The 19,854-nt window shown below is 37.9% G+C and overlaps 1 protein-coding gene and 1 pseudogene across 1 annotated transcript in view; both read right to left on the bottom strand.

Annotated features, from left to right (window-relative positions):
- Window positions 1–19,854, bottom strand: part of EFCAB5 (EF-hand calcium binding domain 5) — a 167,832-nt gene that overhangs the window by 116,177 nt on the left and 31,801 nt on the right. The window contains exon 7 of the mRNA XM_059147747.1: window positions 2,742–3,303. Coding sequence (XP_059003730.1) covers window positions 2,742–3,303 — 562 coding nt within the window. The remainder of the gene's footprint in view (window positions 1–2,741; window positions 3,304–19,854) is intronic.
- LOC131815790 (tubulin alpha chain-like) lies at window positions 8,592–10,098 on the bottom strand (annotated as a pseudogene).

The raw sequence follows: 19,854 nt of genomic DNA, 5'->3' as shown, positions 1-19,854 counted from the left end.
TGCCTCAGTTGGTTAAGCATCCAATCCTTGGTTTTGGCTCAGGTCATGATCTCATGGTCATGGGATCAAGCTCAGCGTCTGGTGCCACACTCAGTGAGGAGTCTGCTTCAAATACTTTCACCCTCTTCCTCTGCTCCGCCTCTATCATATGCATACTTTCTCTCTTTCTCTCTCAAATAAATAAATAAATAAGTCTTTTAATAAAAATAAAAAATATTTTTTTCTATTAATGATGGAACTCAGTAAGGTAGCAGAGAACAAAAATTTTCAGAAATTTATAGTTTTCATGTATTCAAACTACATATAGATAGAAAATGTAATGAAAGAAAGTCCCATTTACAATGGCTATAAGCAATAATAAAGTAGGGGTGACTGGGTGGCTTGGTTGGGTAAGCCTCTGCCTTTGGTTCAGGTCATGCTTTCAGAGTCCTGGGATTAAGCCCTGCATCAGGCTCTCTGCTCAGGGGGGACCCTGCTTCCCTTCCTCTCTCTCTGCCTGCCTCTCTGCCCATTTGTGATATCTGTCTGTCAAATAAATAAATAAAATCTTCAAAAAATAATAAAGTAACTAGTAATGCATCTAACAAGAGATGCAAGCTTAAATGAAAAAAAGCCTTTATGACAACAGTGATGGATACAAAATAAGAGGAGCAAATGGAAAGACATATGTTCTCAGATAGAAACACTTGTCATTAAAGATGTTGATTTTCCCTAAGTTAATAAATAAATGTAAACAAATTTCAATGAAATTCCTATAAGGTTTGTTTTGCTATTCTCCTTTTTTTCCCCTAAGTAGATGACTCAATCCTAAAATTTATATTAAAAAGCAAAAATATGGGGCCCCTAGGTGGCTTCGTCGGTTAAGCATCTGCCTTCAGCTCAGGTCATGATCTTGGGGTCCTGGGATCTAGTCCCCTATTGGGCTCCCTGCTCAGTAGAGAGTCTGCTTCACCCTTTCCCTCTGTGTGCATGCTCTCTCTCTCTCTCAAGTAAATAAATAAAATCTTAAAAAAAAAAAAAAAAGCAGTAACACCAGAATAAAGGAGTAAATAATGGGGACCAGCACAGAGAATTATTGAAATACAGAGCTTCCTCAACTTATGATAGGGGTATGTCCCAATAAACCCATCATAAATGGAAAATATCCTAAGTAGAAAATGCATTTAATACACCTAACCCACTCAACATCATAGTTGTATTGAGCCCATTTAAAATGTGTTCAGAACACTTAAATTAGTTTACAGTAAGCAAAATCATCTAACAAGTACCTGTTTTATAAAGTGTAGACTATCTCATGTAATTGATTTAATACTGTCCTGAAAGTGAAAAACAGAATGGTTGTATGGGTACAGAGCCACTTTAAGTGTATGGATCGGGTGGCTGACCAGCAGCTGTAGCTCACTGCCACTGCCCTGCATCACAAGAGAGCATCATACTGCATTTTTTAGTCCAGGAAAAGATCAAAATTCAAAATTCAGACTATGATTTCTACTGAACACATACCACTTTCACACCAACATAAAACCAAAAATCAGTCAGTGGAATCATTGTAAGTCAGGGACTGACTGTATCTTTAAAAGCCTCAGTGATTAAAGTAGTGCACTGTGGTGCATGAATAGGGAGATAGTCAATGGGATAGGATAGAAAAATACAGACATACACTCCAAAATATACAAGAATTTAGTAATAAAGTTTCAAACAGTGGGGCAAAATAGACTATTTGGCAATTGTCATTGGGAACACTATGTAGCCATTTGGAAAAGAAAAAGTTGGATTCATATTTTCCATCTTACATTAGAATAATGTAATTCCAAATGGATCAATACTTAAAATGGGAATTCAAATAATAAAAATTCCAGGAAAAAAATGGAAGGATTATTTTACTATCTTGAAAATAACAGTAACTGGAAATCTAGAAACCATAAAATGAAAGTAAATAAATTCAACCACATAGAAATAAAATATCTTCTGTAATGAAAGTAAATAAATTCAACCACATAGAAATAAAATATCTTCTGTATGACAAGATGTAAATAGCAAGTAAAAAACAGAAGAAAATATTTGTAACTGAGTCAGATGGTCTTATATAAAAGGAAGAAAATTTAGAAGCTATATTTGCATTTGCTTCTGTATGTATAAAGAAACTGGAAGAATCCACTGAAAATGAAGAATAGCCATTATTTATGGCAGCAGTCAAGTACTGGGTAGATGGATGAATGGGAGAGGAACTTTTATTGTATAACTATATATTTTGACTTCTGAACCAAGTGAATAGATGGCCTATCTGAAAAGTTAAATTTTTAAAAAGTTCCTACTCTTATATAGCTTACTTTCCAGTGCAGAGAGACAGAAGATAAACAAATAAATATATATCTTAGATCATAGTGAGTAACTAAATCCATGAATTCAAGGAACTTGTTTAATATGCTTCATTAGTCTTCATAGTTCCTTATAAATGGTAACACACATACCAACAGCTCAATAAATACTTTCTGAAAAAAATCACAAAATTATTTAATTATTTAATTAAATAATTTAATTATAAATTAAATTCAATTATAAATTTATAATTAATATGAATATTAATTATTAATTAAAAATTAATATAAATATAATAATTACAAATTAATTACAATTAAATAATTTAATTATTTAAGCCCTATTTGTATGATTATGTAATTGTTCTACATGCTTTCAATGTAAGAATCTAGATCATCAACTGAAAATATTAAAAAGTTTACCTGTTGCCAGTAGTGTCAGGAACATGAATCTTCAGGTCTTCTGTGACATCTCTCATCATCCTTTGATAACCAGACATTCCTGAGTCTTTGATGTAATAAGGATTATTTCTCATTAAGTATTCCCCCAAATGATTAATTGGATTAAACCTGGTTGTATTATCAACCTCTGTCCAAAGCTGCTTCTTTTCCACTTGCATTAACATTTTTTCCACTCCAGGAACTAAGATAGGCAGAAGTTTGTCAAGCAAATATGCACGAGTGTTCAGTGTCGTGTTGTCAGCATTAAACCACTCTTTGGCCAAATTATCCCTGGGGAGGTTTTTTCCAGCCTTTTTTTCTTGTTCTTTCTTCAGATTATCCTTGTCTATTATTTTCTGCTGCATTGCCCGGGCTTTTGCTTCCAATCTTTCAAGACATTTTTTCTTCCATGGCTGTTCTAGCTTTGAATTCAGTGAGGCTGGATCTAAATTGAAAATCACTTTTGCAGGTTTTCTAACCACCAAATTCTTTGAGGCCTTTATTGAACACACTGAAGTTTCCGTCTGCTCTTCCAGGTGCATTCCTGAGGAAGAGAAAAAGTAAAATGTAAGAAATATTAGAAGTAGATTTTAATCTGTTACTTTAGAATATTGTTGGGAAAAAGAGTCCCATCCCACCCCCCACCCCCCCAGCCAGAGCAAGATGGTGGAGGAGTAGGAGAACTAAATTCCGTGGGGTCCCAGGAATTCAGCTAGATAGTTATCAAACCTTTCTGAACACCTACAAACTCAACAGGAGATCGAAGAGAAGAGCAGCAATTCTAGCAACAGAGAAGCGAACACTTTCTGGAAGGTAGGATGTGCGGGGAAGGGAATCTGAGGCGATATATGGGAGGAGAGACCATGGAGAGAGGGGCCAGCTCCCGGAAAGCCATACAGCCATGGAGCATAAAATCAGAACTTTTAAAAGTCTGCGCCACTAACGGACATCGCTCCAGAGGCTAAGTGTGGGGTGGAGCCCTCATGGGGACAGTGTGTGTCTCAGGTCCCTCAGGGTCACAGAAAGAGCAGGGATACCAGAGTGTAGCAGAGCTCCCAGGTATTGGAGTGGGGAAGCCAGCTACAGAGACAGAGCCAAGGAGTGAACTCTCAGCTCAGGGTTGCCATAAACTGTGATCTGAGGCACAGTTGGGCCATTACTCTTTAAGTAGGGTCCCCACAAGTTGCAGATCTGGAGAGTCACCTTCTTCATCCTCCAGGAGCAGCCGTGCAGTGCAGGAATCTGCTGGGTTTGAAGACTAAACAGCCTCATGCGCACCAGAGATAGAAACGCTAGGTCACAGGCTGGGTGAGCATAGAATGTGGCTGGAGACCAGGGAGATGGCAGGGATTGACTGCTTTTCTCTGAGGGCGCGCTGAGGAGTAGGGCCCTGAACTCTTGGCTCCTCTGGGCAGGAGATTGGAAGGCTGCCATCTTCATTACTGTCCTCCAAAGCAGTACGGAAAATGTTCAGGGAACAAAAGCTCCTGAGCACGAACCCAAGCAGGTTACTTAGCTTGGCTCCTGACAAGGGCGGTGCAATTCCACCTTGGGCAAAGACACTTGAGAATCCCTGCAACAGACCCCACCCCCAGGAGATCAGCAAGAAAATCCAGCCAAGACCAAGTTTACTGATCAATGAGAACTGTGGAACTCCTGAGGTAGGGGAATACAGTACATAGAATTCATGGGTTTTTTTCCCCATGATTCTTGAGTCCCTCAAAGATAAATTTTTTAAATTTTCTTTATTTTTTTCTTTTTCTACTTTATTTGAATTTTTCCTCTTTCCTGTTTTAACCAACATCTTATCAATACCTTTAAAAAAATCTTTTTTAATTTTCATTTTTATAGTCATATTTCTATCCCTTCATTGTAACCTTATTTTTTGTATATATATAAGTTTTCCTTTCTTTAAAATTTTGGGATACAGCTTCTTCTAACAGACCAAAATATACCCTAAATCTAATGTATGGCTTTGTTCTAGTCCCCCGATCACATTTTCTCTCTCTCCGTCTTTTATTTTTCTTTCTTTTTTTCAACCAACTTATCAGTTCCTTTTTAAAAATCTTTTTAAAATTTCATCTTTAAAATCATATTCCATCATATTCCATCCCCTCATCATATTTACCCTACTATTATTGTATTATTGTCAATGTGTTTCTTTGATTTTGTTAATAATTGGGTTATATAATTGACTGCTACCATGTTAGGTGTATAGATATTTTAAATTGTTAGATCTCCTTGTTGGACAGACCCTTTTGGTATGACATAGTGTCCTTCCTCATCTCTTATTATAGTCTTTGGCTTAATATCTAATTTATCCCATAAGGATTCCCACCCCAGCTTTCTTTTGATGTCCATTAGCATGGTAAATTCTTTTCCATCCCCTCACTTTGAATCTGGAGGTGTCTTCGGGTCTAAAATTAGTCTCTTGCAGACAGTGTATCAATGGGTCTTGTTTTTTTGTTTGTTTGTTTGTTTTGTTTTGTTTTTATCCATTCTGATACCTGTGTCTTTTGATTGGGGCATTTAGCCCATTTACATTCAGGGTAACTATTGAAAAATATGAATTTAGTGCCATTATATTGCCTGTAAGCTGACTGTTACTGATACTGTTACCTGTAAGGTGACCTTTCTGGTGTATGTTACTTTTAGGCTCTTTCTTTGCTTAGAGGATCCCTTTCAATATTTCCTGTAGGGCTGGTTTGGTGTTTGCAAATTCTTTTAGTTTTTGTTTGTCCTGGAAGCTTTTTATCTCTTCTTCTATTTTCAATGACGGCCTAGCTGGATATAGTATTCTTGGATGCATATTTTTCTCATTTAGTCCTCTGAATATATCATGCCAGTCCTTTCTGGTCTGCCAGGTCTCTGTGGATAGGTTTGCTGCCAATTTATTTCTACCGTTTTATGTTACAGACCTCTCGTCCTGAGCTGTTTTTAGGATTTTCTCTTTGTCACTGAGATTTATAAGTTTCACTACTATATGTTTTATAGATTTATAAGTTTAACTATTATATATTTTTATTGATTTTGAGTGGGGGTCTCTGTGCCTCCTGGATTTTGATGCCTGTTTCCTCCCCCAAATTGGGGAAATTCTCCACTATAATTTGCTCCAATATACTTTTCCGCCCCCCCTTTCATCTTCTTCTGGGATTCCAATTATTCTAATATTGTTTTGTCTTATGGTATCACTTATCTCTTGAGTTCTCCCCTTGTGATTCAATAGTTGTTTTTCTCTTTTTTCTCCAGCTTCTTTATTCTCCATCATTTGGTCTCTTATATCACTAATTCTCTCTTCTGCCTCATTTATCCTCATAGTCAGAGCCTCCAATTTTTATTGCATCTCATTAATAGCCTTTTAAATTTCAACTTGGTTATATTTTAGTTCTTTTATTTCTCCAGAAAGGGATTCTCTAGAGTCTTCTATGTTTTTTTCAAGCCCCGTTAGTATCTTAATAATTGTTATTCTGAACTCTAGTTCTGATATTTTACTTATGTCCATACTGATTAGGTCCCTGGCAGTTATACTGCCTCTTGTTCTTTTTTTTTTTTTTTAGGTGAATTTTCCCATCTTGTCATTTTGTCCAGAGAAGAATAGATGAGCAAGAGAACAAAATACTAAAATGGCAACAATGATCCCAGAGAAATATACACTAACAAATCAGAAGAGATTTGAAACTGAAAAAAAAAATTAAAAAGAAAAAAAGAGAATATAATGAGATTTGTGAGCAGAGTAGAGCAATACACTGGATTCTGTGTGTATTTTGGTCTTTTTTTCCCTTAGAAAACCAGATTCCAAAATTGTCAAGAAAGAAAAACTTATACATGTACAAAAATAAAATCAAATACAATGAAAGGATAGAATGTAACTAAAAATTAAAGTTAAGAGACCAAAAAAAGGAAAAAACAAGGAATATAAACAGAGATTTGAACAGAACAGAACAATATACTATATCCTGAGTGTATTTTGGTCTGTTTGTTAGAAGAAACTACACTCCAAAATTGTAAAGAAAGAAAAACATACATATACAGAATAAAATGAAATACAATGAAAGGGTAGAATGCAACTGTAAAGATGAAAATTTTAAAAAGACTTAACAAAGGAAAAATAAGGAGGAGGAGAAGGAGAAGAAAATGAGAATATGATCAGGCTAGTGAAGAGAACAGTCATGCACTAGATTCTGGGTGTATTTTGGTCCGTTTGTTAGAAAAAACTGCATCCCAAATTGTAAAGAAAGAAAAACATATAGTTACAAAAATTAAACAATGAAAGGATAGAATGTAACTGTAAAAATGAAAATTTAAAAAGATTTTTAAAAAACGAGTTGGTAAAATAAGAAATTGGTTGAAAAGGGGAAAATTGTTTAAAAAGGGGAAGAAAAAAGTTAAAATTGAAAGACTAAAGAATTGTGGGGGGAAAACATGAATTTTATATACTATTTTGCCTTAGCACTGGAGTTTTGTAGTTCTCTATGATCAGTAAACTTGGTCTTTTCTGGATGTTTTTGGCGATGTGAGGTGGGGCCTCTTGCATTGATTCCTAGGTGTCTTTGCCTGGGTGGAACTGCACCCCTCTTGCCAGGGGCCAGGCTAAGTCATCTTTGGTTTCTCTGTGTGGCTTTTGTTCATTGAAGATTTTCTGCACCACTTTAGAAGATGAGAATGAAAACGGTGGCCTCCCAATCTCCAGCTCTAGAGCAGAAAGCTCAGGGCCTTGCTTCTCAGCGCTCCTTCAGAAAAAGCAATCACTCTGTCTCCCTGGTCTCTGTCCACACTCAGTGCTCATTCAGCCTGTGACTGAGCATTTCTATCTCACGCATATGACCCCATTTCGAGTTTCCAAATCCTGCAAATTCCTATGGTGCACCCATGCCACTCCTCCCAGGGGAGGAAGGGGGTGTCTCCCTGCACTTCTGTTGCTTGCTGGACCCCTACTGGCAGAGCAGTCACCCAATCATTCTGGGGTTCATGGTATATGCCAACACCAAACTGAAAGCTCACTCCTGGGCTCACTGATTTCAGGCAGCTTCCCCTTTCCAATGCCTGAGAACTCTGTCTCACTCAGGCACCCCCACTCACTCTGTGACCCCCAAGACCATACTGTCCCACCCAGGATTCTGCCCCACTTCACCACCAGAGTGCCTCTCAGGCCTTTAAAGCAGACTTCTAAAAGTTCTGATTTTGTGCTCTGCTGCGATATCACTCCACTGTTGGCTTATGGAGGCTCTGTACCCCCACAGCTTATCTTTCCAAATATCACCTTGAATTCACATCTCCACACCTCCTACCTTGCAGACAGTGGTCACTTTTCTATTTGTAGAGTTGTACTTATTCTTTTCTCAGATCTCCAGTTGAGTTTGCAGGTGTTCAGAATGATTTGATAGCTATCCAGATGAATTCCTGGGACCAGAGGAAACTAAGATCTCCTACTCCTCCACCATCTTTGTTGGTCCTCAGGTAGATCTTTTTATTTGTTTAGGACATCTTTAATTTCTTTTGGCAAAGCTTTACAATTTCAGTATTGAGGCTTTGCTCATTTTTGGTTAGATTTGTTTCTAGATGTTAAGGGGTTTTGATACTATTAAAATGGTATTTAAAATATTTTATTTTCTAATTATTTGTTGCTAATATAATACATATAATTTTTTTTCTTTCTTTCTTAAAACCTTTACTTTGAGACATGGAAAAATCTTACAGGTACACATAGAAAAGTAAGACATGATAATAGTTAAAAAGTGAAGACAGTATAACCAGAAAGCTTTAATGTTTGTCAGCAAATGTTTAAGCTAAAGTTCTGAGTGTGACAAACTACAGGGCTGAAAGGAATGGTAATTAGTATTCCTCTCCTTCTTCACCCTCTCCATCAACAGAATCCACACCAACCTCCTCATACTCCTTCTCAAGTGCAGCGATGTCCTCATGAGGCTCAGAAAGCACTCCTCCCTCCATGCCTTCACCTGCATACCACTTGGCATACATTAGGTCAAACTTATGGGCCAGGTGAGCCCAGGCCTCAGCAATGGCTGTGGTGTTGCTCAGCATACACACAGCTCTCTATACTTTGGCCAGATTTCTACCAGGTACCACAGTAGAAGGCTGGTAATTAAGGCCAACTTTGCAAGTCAGTGAGGCACTGGTCCACAAACTGGTTGCTGCACTTGGTCTTGATGGTGGCAATGGCATTGACATCTTGGGGAATCATAGGCAGCAAGCCATGTAGTTACCATGCCAAGGATCATATTTCACCGTGTGGCTGGCTGAACCAAAGCACGCAGTGGTGATCTCTGATACAGAATGCTGGTTGGGGTAGGCTTTCTCAGCAGAGATGACAAGGGCATATGTGGCCAGAGGAAAGTGGATACAGGGATAGGACATCAGGTTGGTTTAGAATTCTGTCAGATCAACATTCAGGGATCCATCAAATCTGAGAGAAGCAATGAAGGAAGAACAATCTGGCTAATAATGCAGTTGAGGTTAGTATAGTTTGGACATTTAATATCAAGGCTTTTTTTTTTTTTTTGAGAGAGAGAGAGTGAGAGAAAAGGAGAGAGGGAAGTGCACATGTGCACTTGTAAGTGGTGGGGGGCAGAGGGAGAGAATCTTTCAAGTGAGTGGTGAGTGTGGGGCTCGATCTCACAACCATAAGATCATGACCTGAGCCAAAATTCAAGAGCTGGGTGCTTAGCCAACTGAGCCACCCAGGTGCCCCAATATCAAGGTTTCTGCAATAGCTGTCATAGACAACCTTGTTGTCTACCATGAAGGCACAGTCAGAGTGCTCTAGAGTGGAGTTGGGAGTGAGGGCTCAGCTACAGCTGTGTAAACCTGAGGGGCTGAGTAAATGGAGAACTCCCAGCTTGGAATTCTTGCCATAATTGAAAGAGAGGTGTTCCATCAGTATGGAGGTGAACCCAGAGCCAGTTCTGCCTCAAAAGCTGTGGAAAACCAAGAAGTCTTGAAGACATGTGCTCTGGTCACCCAGTTTCTGAATCGGTCCAAGACAAGGCCAATGATCTCCTTGCCAATGATGTAGTGCCCTCAGGCAGCAACTTCTTGCCTGGGATGAGGTTCTCAGGGTTAAAGTGCTGGTGGTAGGTGCCAGTGTGAACGTCATCAATGACTGTAGGTTCCAGGTCTACAAACACTGTCCTGGGCACATACTTGCCAGCATCCATCTCACTGAAGAAGGTGTTGAAGGAATCATCTCCTTGCCCAATGGTATTGACACTTGGCATCTGGCCATTAGGCTGGATGCCATGTTCCAGGCAACAGAGCCCCCAGCATGCATTGCCAATCTGGACACTAGCCTACCAGCGTGGATGAAGATGCACTCATGCATGGTAGCTACAGGCTAGCAGACACAGGTAATAGGAGCAGACACAGGATCCCTTTTACCATCCCTCAAGTAAAGTAAGTAATGCACTTATAATTGCTTCTTATAAATTGACCTTGTATGCAGAAATCTTATTAAATTTATATCCATTGCTTTATTCAATTATGTTATCGTGAAAAAAAGACATTTCTACTTTATTCTTTATAATTTTTATAGCTTTTATTTCCTTTGCGTTATTGCACTGGCTAAAACTATGTATTTTGGGGAGAGGAACAATCTATTTCTGACACATCTTCAGAAATTAAGACATATTAATACAGGGACTCTCTCAGTGGTTAGAACAGTGTCAGAAATATAGTAAGAACTCCTACTTGATAAATGAATAAATATTGTGTTTAAAATATTATGGATATTGGAATCATAGATACCAGGGGTCAAACTCCAGCTCTCACCTTTCCTAGCCCCATGCTTTAGAACAAATTACTCAGTTTAGACTCAGTTTCTATTTCTATTTCTGTAATATGGAAACAATAATCATACTTTTCAGGATAGTCATGAGAAAATTATGCATATATATGAAATTATATATCCTAAAACATCTATAGTTATTATTATTATTGGATGAGCTCACACAGAGAGAATGTCTATAGAGTGAGAAGAGGACTATGAAAAGAATCTTCTGCAACATTTTTTAAATAACAGACATGTTTATTAAAATAAGTTTTTGTTGTTTAGGTCAGGATGTTATTGCTGGGATCGCTTCTCGGCTAAGATCAAGTGGAGGATGTTATTGCTGGTACTCAAAGGTCATGGTAGGACTTAATAAGTTTTATGCAACATTTTTATTTTTTTTTATTTTTTATTTTTTTAAGATTTTATTTATTCATTTGAGAGAGAGACAGTGAGAGAGAGAGAGAGCATGAGCGAGGAGAAGGTCAGAGGGAGAAGCAGACTCCCCATGGAGCTGGGAGCCCGATGCGGGACTCGATCCCGGGACTCCGGGATCATGACCTGAGCCGAAGGCAGTCGTCCAACCAACTGAGCCACCCAGGCGTCCCTATGCAACATTTTTAAAGAACAGGCAAAAAAATCCAACACAGGAGTCTGAGAGTGACTGAAGGGTTGGGAGGAAAATAGGATAGGTTAGAATCACAGAAACCACAAGAAGAGTTTCAAGAAGGATGTATTAGTAAAAACCCTTTCAATTTCAAGCAATAAAAATCCATCTCAAATATCTTAAATTAAAAATAGAAAGTATTAGTTCATATGGTGGGAAAATCCAGAACTGTTTTCAGGCATCACTGAAATCCAGTTTCTAATTTGTTCTGTTGAATTAATTTTTAAACTGGTTGTCCTCACATGTTCATAAAAATGGTTATCAGCAGTCTTAGATTTGCATAATCTTTATAATCATTGATTTTTTAAATCTGCCATTAAAATCTCAGTTTAAAAAATCTGGGGGGAAAATCTAAGAAAAGTTTTAATTGACTTGGTATAAACTATATGCCTGTTTCTGAACCATCCACAAATTGAAGGGGTGGTGAATATTTGATTGATTAGGTTTGGATCATCACCTGTCCCTGGAAATAAAGAGGTGGAGTCAGCCACATGTAAACCAAATGGATTAAGGACAGAAGGGTGGTTTCCCACAGAGATGTTGGATGGACAAAATATGATCACTACAGAGAAAGTGGTCAACAGTGTCAATGTTGCAGAGAAATCAAATGACATAATAAGTAGAAAGTATATATTGGATTTGGCGTCCAACTATTCTTCATTGACCTTAGGGAGATTTCTTTGATAAGAATGGAAGGAACCTAGACTTCAGTGGGTTGAGGAAGGGCTTGAAGGTTAAGTGCAGGGCTTGAAGGTTAGACTGAACAAATGGACAATTATTTCAAGGAATACGATTGTGAAGGGAAGGATTTCTCTTTGAAGTCTTGACTGTATTTAAAGAGTGAAAGGAAGGAGCCAATATATAGAGGAAAACAGAAGCTACAAGGGAGAGATTAGATTATAGTCCTCAGGGTCTGAGGAGGTAAGAGAGATTGAGATCAAGAATATGTAATAAACTCAGGGGCACCAGAGTGGCTCAGTGGGACAAAGCCTGTGCCTTCAGCTCAGGTCACGATCCCAGGGTCCTGGAACCAAGCCCCACATTGGGCTCTCTGTTCTTGGGGAGCCTGCTTCCTCCTCTCTCTCTGCCTGCCTCTCTGCCTACTTGTGATCTCTGTCTGTCAAATAAATAAATAAAATATTTTAAAAAAAAAGAATATATAATAAACTTGGATGATGTGTTTCCTACACTTTACTGAGGGCATTTCCTCTAATAGCCTCTATTTTTCATGGAATAAAATAAATATTGCTAAAACCAAAGAATGGTGGGATCATAGACTTGACTGTGCATAATGAAAGTTTGAAAAAATTGTTATGGACGTGGAAAAGAGCAGACAACAAACACATAGATAGGTTTCCAAGTAATATAGAAGTCCATCTGAGGTGGAAGATCATATATTTTTATTGGTGTTAGCACATGGAATTATATGACTTTCTCTTAGCATAACTCTGGGTTCCCAGGACCTAGCTAACTCAGGCTTTGAACAATAAGATACCAGATTTTCTTTTCTTTTTTCTCTTTTGTATCCATGCTGAGGTGATTGGAAAGAAAAACTTAATGGGAATCTTTTTAAAAATTTTTTAAATTTTTTAAATTAACGTATAGTATATTATTAGCCCCAGGGGTACAGGTCTATGAATCGCCAGTTTACACACCTCATAGCACGTACCTTCCCTAATGTCCATAACCCCACCACCCTCTCCCTCCCCCGCTCCCTCCGCAACCCTCAGTTTGTTTCATGAGATTAAGAGTCTCTTAGTGTTTGTCTCCCTCCCGATCCCATCTTGTATCATTTATTCTTTTCCTACCCCTCAAATCCCCCATGTTGCCTCTCAGCTTCCTCATATCAGGGAGATCATATGATAATTGTCTTTCTCTGACTGACTTATTTTGCTAAGCGTAATACCCTCTAGTTCCATACACATTGTTGCAAATGGCAAGATTTCATTTCTTTGGATGGCTGCAATACACACACACACACACACACACACACACACACACCACATCTTCTTTATCCATTCATCTCTTGATGGACATCTAGATTCTTTCCATAGTTTGGCTATTGTGGACATTGCTGCTATAAACATTTGGGTGCACGTGCCCCTTTGGATCACTACATTTGTATCTTTAGGGTAAATACCCAGTAGTGCAATTGCTGGGTCATAAGGTAGCATTATTTTCAACTTTTTCAGGAACCTCCACACTGTTTTCCAGAGTGGTTGCACCAGCTTGCATTTCTACGAACAGTGTAGGAGAGTTCCCCTTTCTCCGCATCCTTGCCAGCATCTGTCATTTCCTGACTTGTTAATTTTAGCCATTCTGACTGGTGTGAGGTGGTATCTCATTGTGGTTTTGATTTGTATTTCCCTGATGCCGAGTGATGTGGAGCATTTTTTTCATGTGTCTGTTGGCCATCTGGATGTCTTCTTTGCAGAAATGTCTGTTCATGTCTTCTGCCCATTTCTTGATTGGATTATTTGTTCTTTGGGTATTGAGTTTGATAAGTTCTTTATAGATTTTGGACACTAGCCCTTTATCTGATATGTCATTTGCAAATATCTTCTCCCATTCTGTCAGTCGTCTTTTGGTTTTGTTAACTGTTTCCTTTGCTGTGCAAAAGCTTTTGATTTTGATAAAGTCCCAATAGTTCATTTTCGCCCTTGCTTCCCTTGCCTTTGGTGATGTTCCTAGAAAGAAGTTACTGCAGCCGAGGTCGAAGAGGTTGCTGCCTGTGTTCTCCTCAAGGATTTTGATGGATTCCTTTCTCACCTTCAGGTCCTTCATCCATTTTGAGTCTATTTTCATGTGTGGTATAAGGAAAAGGTCCAAATTCATTTTTCTGCATGTGGCTGTCCAATTTTCCCAACACCATTTGTTGAAGAGGCTATCTTTTTTCCATTGGACATTCTTTCCTGCTTTGTCGAAGATTAGTTGACCATAGAGTTGAGGGTCTATTTCTGGGCTCTCTATTCTGTTCCATTGATCTATGTGCCTGTTTTTGTGCCAGTACCATACTTTCTTGATGATGACAGCTTTGTAATAGAGCTTGAAGTCTGGAATTGTGATGCCACCAACTTTGGCTTTCTTTTTCAATATTTCTCTGGCTATTCGAGGTCTTTTCTGGTTCCATATAAATTTTAGGATTATTTGTTCCATTTCTTTGAAAAAAATGGGTGGGATTTTGATAGGGATTGCATTAAATGTGCAGATTGCTTTAGGTAGCATAGACATTTTCACAATATTTATTCTTCCAATCCATGAGCATGAAACATTTTTCCATTTCTTTGTGTCTTCCTCAATTTCTTTCATGAGTACTTTATAGTTTTCTGAGTACAGATTCTTAGCCTCTTTGGTTAGGTTTATTCCTAAGTATCTTATGGTTTTGGGTGCCATTGTAAATGGGATTGATTCCTTAATTTCTCTTTCTTCTGTCTTGTTGTTGATGTAGAGAAATGCAACAGATTTCTGTGCATTGATTTTACATCCTGACACTTTGCTGAATTCCTGTACAAGTTCTAGCAGATTTAGAGTGGAGTCTTTTGGGTTTTCCACATATAGTATCATCATCTGCAAAGAGTTATAGTTTGACTTCTTCTTTGCCGATTTGGATGCCTTTAATTTCTTCTTCTTGTCTGATTGCTGAGGTTAGGACTTCTAGTACTATGTTGAATAGCAGTGGTGATAATGGATATCCTTACCATGTTCCTGATCTTAGTGGAAAAGCTCTCAGTTTTTCTCCATTGTGAATGATATTCACGGTGGGTTTTTCATAGATGGCCATAGAGATATGTGCCCTCTATCCCTGCACTTTGAAGAGTTTTGATCAGGAAAGGATGCTGTATTTTGTCAAATGCTTTTTCAGCATCTCTTAATGGGAATCTTAAGGTTTTTTCTGAGATGGCCATGGAGATGAAGTAGTTTCAGGCCTTTTCAAATATTACCCACTAGTCAATTTACTTCTGTGTGCTGAAAAAGATATCAGTGCCCAGCTGAACCACAATAGTATTAGGGCCATTTATTATTAAAGTCTTTTGCTTTTGTTATTTTGTGGATGCAGAAGAAAAGAAGAAATATATATGGAAATTATTTTTATAGTCCTTATTTTTAAGATAAGCAGAAAGTAGTTATTGATTCATGCCTCAATCATTAATAACTGTCATTAAATAGTAATAGTGCAATAAAAGTCCAAGAGACCAGAACCTCCATAATATAGAGCAGTATTTTTTAAAATACTTAAAAAAAATCTTATTAGTAAATATTTAAGACCTGTAGGTACAATGTTGACATAATAGGTAGCCATGTATCTAGTCTTAGTTTAAGAAAAAAATTACCTAGGGACACCTGGGTGGCTCAGATGGTTAAATGGCTGCCTTCAGCTCAGGTCTTGATCTTAAGGTCCTGAGATTGAGTCCTGCATTGGGCTCCTAGCTCAGTGGAGAGTCTGCTTTTCCCTCTGCCTGCCATTCCCCCTGCTTGTGCTCACTCTCAATTTCTCTCTGATTAAAAAGAAGAAGAAGAAAGAAAAAAGAGAAAAGAAAAAAAAATTACCGAGATATAAAAACCTCCTACATGCTCCTACTTTAATAGAAACTCTATTCTAAATTTCATGTTTATCATTTCTCTGCATTTGTTTATATTGTATCTAAGAAGAATAATATTCTTCTTCTTGCTTTTAAATTTTATAAATATGTTTTATGCCATGTGTATTCTGTTGCCTTTTTAATGCTTAGTTATTATTTTTGAAAATTCATCTCTACTGATAAGTGCAGCTCTATCTAGTTAATTGATTTTTTAAAAAAATTTATTTTGATTCCACTTTAACATACAGTGTTATATTAATTTCAGGTGTACAATATAGTGATTTGACAATTCCATACATCATCCAGTGCTCATCATGACAAGTACATGCCTTAATCCCCATCACCTAGTTCACCCATCCCCCATCATTTCCTCATTTGTTTTGTTTTGTAAATTCCACATATGAGTGCAATCATATGGTATTTGTCTTTCTCTGACTGACTTATTTTTTTTTAATTTTTAATTTTTAATTTTTTTATAAACATATATTTTTATCCCCCAGGGTACAGGTCTGTGAATTGCTAGGTTTACACACTTCACAGCACTCACCATAGCACATACCCTCCCCAGTGTCCATAACCCCACTCCCCTTCTCCAAGCCCCCCTCCCCCCAGCAATCCTCAGTTTGTTTTGTGAGATTAAGAATCACTTATGGGGGCGCCTGGGTGGCTCAGAGGGTTAAGCCTCTGCCTTCGGCTCAGGTCATGATCTCAGGGTCCAGGGATCGACCCCTGCATCAAGTGGTGAGCCTGCTTCCCCCCTCTCTTTCTGCCTGCCTCTCTGCCTACTTGTGATCTCTGTCTGTCAAATAAATAAAATCTTAAAAAAAAAAAAAAGAGTCACTTATGGTTTGTCTCCCTCCCAATCCCATCTTGTTTCATTTATTTTTCTCCTACCCCCTTAACCCCCCATGTTGCGTCACCACTTCCTCATATCAGGGAGATCATATGATAGTTGTCTTTCTCTGCTTGACTTATTTTGCCAAGCATGATACACTCTAGTTCCATCTATGTTGTCGCAAATGGCAAGATTTCATTTCTTTTGATAGCTGCATAGTATTCCATTGTGTATATATGCCACATCTTCTTTATCCATTCATCTGTTGATGGACATCTAGGTTCTTTCCATAGTTTGGCTATTGTGGACATTGCTGTTATAAACATTTGGGTGCACATGCCCCTTTGGATCACTACGTTTGTATCTTTAGGGTAAATACCCAGTAGTGCAATTGCTGGGTCATAGAGCAGTTCTATTTTCACCATTTTGAGGAACCTCCACGCTGTTTTCCAGAGTGGTTGCACCAGCTTGCATTCCCACCAACAGTGTAGGAGGGTTCCCCTTTCTCCGCATCCTCGCCAGCATCTGTCATTTCCTGACTTGTTAATTTTAGCCATTCTGACTGGTGTGAGGTGATATCTCATTGTGGTTTTGATTTGTATTTCCCTGATGCCAAGTGATATGGAGCACTTTTTCATGTGTCTGTTGGCCATCTGGATGTCTTCTTTGCAGAAATGTCTGTTCATGTCTTCTGCCCATTTCTTGATTGGCTTATTTGTTCTTAGGGTGTTGAGTTTGCTAAGTTCTTTATAGATTTTGGACACTAGCCCTTTATCTGATATGTCATTTGCAAATATCTTCTCCCATTCTGTCAGTTGTCTGACTGACTGATTTTGCTTAGTATTATACTCTAGCTCCATCCATGTCATTGCTAATGGCAATATTTCATTCTTTTGATGGCTGAGTAATATTCCATTGTGTATTTATGCCACAACTTCTTTATCCATTCATCTATCAATGGACACTTGGGCTGCTTCCATAGTTTGACTATTGTAAATAATGTTGCAATAAACGGGGTGCATGTATCCTATTGAATTAATGTTTTCATATTCTATGGGTAAATACCCAGTAGCATGATTGCTGGATCATAGGGTAGTTCTATTTTTAACATTTTGAGAAACCTTCATACTGGTTTCCTCAATGGCTGCTCCAGTTTACATTCCAACCAACAGTGCACAAGGGTTCCCTTTTCTTGCATCCTCACCAACACCCATTGTTTCTTGTGTTGTTGATTTTAGCCATTCTGACATGTGTGAGGTGATATCTCATTGTCGTTTTGATTTGCATCTCCCTGATGATGAGTGATATTTGAGCATCTTTTTGTGGGTCTTTTGGCCATCTGGATGTCTTCTTTGGAGAAATGTTTGCTCATGTCTTCTGCCCATTTTCTAACTGGAATATTTGGATTTGGGTATTGAGTTTTATAAGTTCTTTTATATTTTGGATACTAACCCTTTATTGGATATGTCATTTGCAAATATCTTCTTCCATTCTGTAGGTTGCCTCTTAGTTATTATTTCCTTAGTTGTGCTGAAGTTTTATTTTGATGTAGTTTCAAGAGTTTATTTTTTTCTTTTGTTTCCCTTGCTTCGGGAGACATTATCCAGAAAGAAGCTGCTACAGCCAATGTCAGAGAAGTTACTGCCTGTGCTCTCTTCTAGGATTTTTATGGTTTCACATCTCACATTTAGGTCTTTCATCCATTTTGAGTTTATTTTTGTGCATGGTAGAAGAACATAGTTCATTTTCATTCTTTTGCATGTTGCTTTCCAGTTTTCCTAACACGATTTGTTGAAGATATTTCTTCCCACTGGATATTCTTTCCTGCTTTGTCAAACATTAATTGACCATGTAATTGTGGGTTTATTTCTGGATTTTCTGTTTCATTGATCTATGTGTCTATTTTTGTGTCAGTACCATACTCTTAGGATTGCTACAGCTTTTTAATATAACCAAGTCTGGAATTGTGATGCCTCCAGCTTTGCTTTTCTTTTTCAAGATTGCTTTGGCTATCTGGGCTCCTCTATGGTTCCATAATAATTTTAGGACTGTTTGTTCTAGGTCTGTGAAAAATGCGGTTGGTATCGTGAGAGGGATTGCATTGAATATATAGGTTGTTTTGGGTAGTAAAGGCATTTTAACAATATTTGTTCCTCTACTCCATGAGCATGGAATGTCTTTATATTTCTTTGTGTCATCTACAATTTCTTTCATCAGTGTTTTATAGTTTCAGAGTACAGGTCTTGCACCTCTTTGGTTATGTTTATTCCTACCTATGAATTTATTATTTTTAATGCAATTATAACAAGTTCATTCATTTTTCACTGCTTGACAGTATTTCATCATAGGACTGCATTGCAATGTATTTATTCATTCTCTCATTTTTGGTGGGGAGTTACCCACAAATATTTTTAAATTTGTTTTATTTATTTATTTAAAATTTCCCCTACCTTATTGAGAATGCTCTTAAGAATAATTTTATATCCTACCTAGATAGTATCCACCTTTCTGCCCAGGAAAAAATTAAGTAGTGTATAAGGAAACTCTTGAAAAGCCAATATTTCATCTAAAGAATGTCTTATGTCCAATAGTGAATAATATTTATGAACCTCCTCCCAAGTATTTATTTCCTCTTTGGCTAATTCTCTTATTCCAATATAGGGGCAGTAAGGAGGGTAGTATAATGCTTTCCCTTACCTCTTAGTTCAATTTGCCAACAAATTAGCCACATTTTTGAGGGGAGGGGATGTTTCAACTCTGGTTCATCACAATGCTGATTAATATGAAATGATTTTGTTCTTGTTTTAAATAAGTGTGGGGCGCCTGGGTGGCTGAGTTGGTAGAGCAACTGCCTTTGGCTCAGGTCATGATCCCAGAGTCCCAAGATCGAGTCCTGCATCAGGTTCGCAGCTCCATGGGGAGTCTGCTTCTCCCACTGACCTTCTTCCCTCTCATGCTTTCTCTCACTCTCTCTCTCTCAAATGAATAAATAAAATCTTTAAGAAAAAGTAAAAAAAAAAAATACACAAGTGTGAAAGAGTTATTTAAACTTTGCAGGGGTTTGTTTTATTTTTTTAGATTTTTTAAATTTATTTGTCAGGGATACAGGGAGAGAGAGCGAGCCAGCACAGGCAGACAGAGAGGCAGACAGAGGCAGAGGGAGAAGCAGGCTCCCTGCTGAGCAAGAAGCCCAATGTGGGTCTCGATCCCAGGATGCTGGGATCATGACC

This window comes from Mustela lutreola, chromosome 15, assembly GCF_030435805.1.
Source record: "Mustela lutreola isolate mMusLut2 chromosome 15, mMusLut2.pri, whole genome shotgun sequence".
In the NCBI taxonomy this organism is placed as follows: Eukaryota; Metazoa; Chordata; class Mammalia; order Carnivora; family Mustelidae; genus Mustela; species Mustela lutreola.
This window is presented reverse-complemented; position numbering and strand designations above follow the sequence as displayed.